Source organism: Acanthisitta chloris, unplaced genomic scaffold (genome assembly GCF_000695815.1).
Source record: "Acanthisitta chloris isolate BGI_N310 unplaced genomic scaffold, ASM69581v1 scaffold7921, whole genome shotgun sequence".
Lineage (NCBI taxonomy): Eukaryota > Metazoa > Chordata > Aves > Passeriformes > Acanthisittidae > Acanthisitta > Acanthisitta chloris.
The window spans coordinates 40525-43925 of record NW_008654290.1 but is presented as its reverse complement, the minus strand read 5'-3'; the positions used below and the strand labels follow the sequence as shown (position 1 = coordinate 43925).

Genomic DNA, 3401 nt, shown 5'->3' with positions numbered 1-3401 from the left:
TGTGTGTGTGTGTGTGTGTGTGTGAACGTTTCTATGGCGGGTTGGGAATAATTTCAGCTCTATTTTTATCCACTGAGGGTGCTCTGGGGAGCTCTTGGCTTCCTCCAGTCGCTCACACCGCATTATCCCTCTTATTTCTAGACATTTCCTCTACCTCTTCTGTATTTTGGGAACCAGATCACAGGACTGTTCAGCACAAAGAAACTGAAGTATGGATGGGTTTCCTGTTTTGGGGGGGTACAACGGGGTCCTTGGGGGGTCCCAGTGCTTGGGGGAGCTGCTGCTGAGCTGTCAGGGTGTGCAGGACTGTGGGTGACCCAGGCAGGAGGCGCTTGGGGCAATGCACTTCCTTCTCTGCCCATGCTGAAATGTGCCACGTGCATGTTCCCAAATGCTTCCTGCAAGCAGGAAGGGACACAGGTCTGGCCATCATCCACCATGGGTGAGGGTCTGGGAGTGTCCCTGGGGTCCCCACCCTGACAAGGTTTTCCCAAATGCAGGGAGGGACATGGATCTGGCCCTCACCCATGGAGGCTGAGGGTCTGGGAGTATTCCCAGCGTCTCCTACCCCGGTAGGGTGTTCCCAAATGCTTCTCAGGCCAGCAGGCAGGAAGGGTTGTGGCTCTGGCCCTCACCCACTGTGGGTGAGGGTCTGGGGGTGTCCCTGGGGTCCTTAACCCTGACAGAATGTTCCCTAATGCTTCTTCAGCCAGTGAGTAGGGACAGACACAAGTTTGGCCCTGGCCCATGGAGTCTGAGGGTCTGGGGGTGTCCCTGGGGTCCCCACCCTGACAGGGTGTTCTCAAATGCTTCCTGCGGCCAGCAAGCAGGGAGGGACACAGGTCTGATCCTCACCCGTGGAGGCTGGGGGTCTGGGGGTGTTCCTAAGGTCTCAACCCCGATAGGGTGTTCCCAAATGCTTCCTGCAGCCAGTGGGCAGGAAGGGACACAGGTCTGGCTCCTATCCACTGTGGGTGAGGGTCTGGGGGTATCTCTGGGGCCCTTAATCCTGACAGGGTGTGCTGTAAGTGACAGCTTTTGGGGTTTGGGTGTAATGCCATTTACTTAAGGAACTTTGGCAGCAGGCTTGCCCATGCGCTGTTCTCTAGAGCCTATATCCTGCTGCCTGCTCTGGAGTGGCCTCAGCTGCATTCTGGCAGTGTGGAGTGGGAACAGCCTTTCACCCTGCTGTCCCTTCTTCTTACAGCCTGCCCATGTTCACCGTCCTGAGAAGGTTTTCCATCCTGTTTACGATGTTTGCCGAAGGATTCTTACTCAAGTGAGTCTTTCCAGCCCCTTTTCCCAGTGACAGATCTGGCTGACAAAAGTCAGGAGGTGCTGGGATGATATGCAGAGTGCTGTGGAGCTGTGTGGCCAGGGGTTTTGGCTCTGCGCTGGGGTTTGGGAGCGAGAATGGGTGGAGGAAGTGGATACAGGGAGCAGCAGTGTGCCTGGAGGGAGCTGCCAGGCAGGGCACATGGATGTGCTCTGTCTCTGCTTGCAGCAGCCTGGTTGTGCAGCACCATTGTGCATGTGGAGGATGTTTGTTGTGCCAGTCCTGGACCCCCAAACTGCTCTGACTGTGTGCCAACAGCCCCTTCCCATGGCTGGCTCCTTGGGGATGGGCTGGGAACTGGCTCTGTGCCCAGCTGAGCCTTTCTCTTTGCCAGGCAGAGTTGCTGCTCTCAAACTCTCATTGATGCCAAGTTATTTATCGCTTAAATCACAGAGATAATTGTCTTTCAAACATCTTTTACTGGGGTTGCTTTGCTTGGGGTTTGCTTGGAGTCATCTTCCTCCCCTTCCCTGTGTGCTGAGGGGAAAGGCTTCTCCCTGCCCCAAAGCTCTCAGAGTAGTTCCCTGAGGACTGAACTGCACCTGTGTTTTCCAGGAAGAAGTTTTCCTGGAGCATTCAGATGACAGTATTTGCTATGATCATCGGTGCGTTCGTAGCTGCCAGGTGAGCTCCCACTTTGCTGTCCCTTCTCTCATGTCTCCAAAAGCTCCAGGCTGAGGGGAATCAAGTACCATAGTGTGTCCCAAGAAGACAGATTAAACACTGAGTTTTCTCCCCCCTCAGACGTGCTCTCTAGTAGGAAAGAATGTTTTCCAGACCCAAATCCCAGCCCCTCCTCCCGTGATTAACTTCTCTAGACAATTTATTGGCTGGACAGAAGATGGAAGGAATCTTCCAAGTGTTGTCTCTGCACAGCTCAGAGCCTTAACTTCTGGTTTTTCCCTTTCCCAGTGCTGACTTGGCATTTGATCTGGAAGGATATATTTTTATCCTTATTAACGATGCCTTAACAGCTGCAAATGGTGCCTATGTCAAACAGAAGCTGGATTCAAAGGTAGGATTACCACCTTTCTGGGAATTTCAGCTTTGCACTTGGTTTGCCACTAACTGACATCTGTGAGGGCACAGGGGTGAGGCTTGGCCATGCTTCTGCCACAATCTGCTGTCCAGAAGGTTTGGCAGTAGTGGTAGAGCAGCTCCCATGAGCATTGGAGCCGTGTCCCCGTGTCGGTCACAGCTGTGTTCCTTGTGACAGCAGAGAAACAGTGTTTGGATTGATGGTGACCTTAGAGCCTGTGTGAGCTCCTTACCTGAGTCAGTTCTATTTATACATCTATGTTTAAATTGTATAAACGTACATATATGTGTGTATGTATTGGATCTGAGAGCTGGGAGTGTCCAGCTTGAAGAAGACTCAACTCCAGAGAGACCTTAGAGCCCCTTCCAGTGCCTAAAGAGGCTCCAAGAGAGCTGCAAGAGGACTTGGGACGAGGGCCTGGAGGGACAGGACACAGGGAATGGCTTCCCACTGCCAGAGGGCAGGAACAGATGGGATATTGGGAAGGAATTCCTCCCTGTGCAGGTGCTGAGGCACTGGCACAGGTTGTTCAGAGCAGCTGTGGCAGCTCCATCCCTGGAAGTGTTACAGGCCAGGTTGGACGGGGCTTGGAGCAACCTGAGCTGGTGGAAGGTGTCCCTGCCCATGGCAGGGGTGGGATGAGCTTTAAGGTCCTTTTCAATCCAAACCAGTCTGGGATTCCATGATCTATATATATACAGCCATTTATCTGTATATGTATATATCCCACCCTCCAGCTCCTCTGTCTTGGAGAATCCCCCATGGGTTTAGCTCACAAGGCCCATTCTCTGTAGCAATATGGGTAAGATTTTATCTTCCTGTTTGGATCCAACTTAAACACACGGATATTACCTATTTCCAGGAGCTGGGAAAATATGGTCTGCTCTATTACAATGCACTGTTCATGATCCTCCCCACCCTGACCATTGCCTACTTCACAGGAGATGCTCAAAAGGTAGGATTCCTGTTCCCAAAATCCAGGGTTTTAGTGATACAATGTCAATGGGGTGCTGAGGAGGAGGTGGG

At 52.5% G+C, this 3401-nt stretch overlaps 1 protein-coding gene across 1 annotated transcript in view; it reads left to right on the top strand.

Moving 5' to 3' along the window:
• LOC103810531 (UDP-N-acetylglucosamine/UDP-glucose/GDP-mannose transporter) overlaps positions 1–3401 on the top strand; it is an 8524-nt gene that overhangs the window by 557 nt on the left and 4566 nt on the right. Inside the window, exons 2-6 of the mRNA XM_009083434.1 lie at positions 142–209; positions 1208–1279; positions 1892–1960; positions 2249–2351; positions 3238–3330. Coding sequence (XP_009081682.1) covers positions 142–209; positions 1208–1279; positions 1892–1960; positions 2249–2351; positions 3238–3330 — 405 coding nt within the window. The remainder of the gene's footprint in view (positions 1–141; positions 210–1207; positions 1280–1891; positions 1961–2248; positions 2352–3237; positions 3331–3401) is intronic.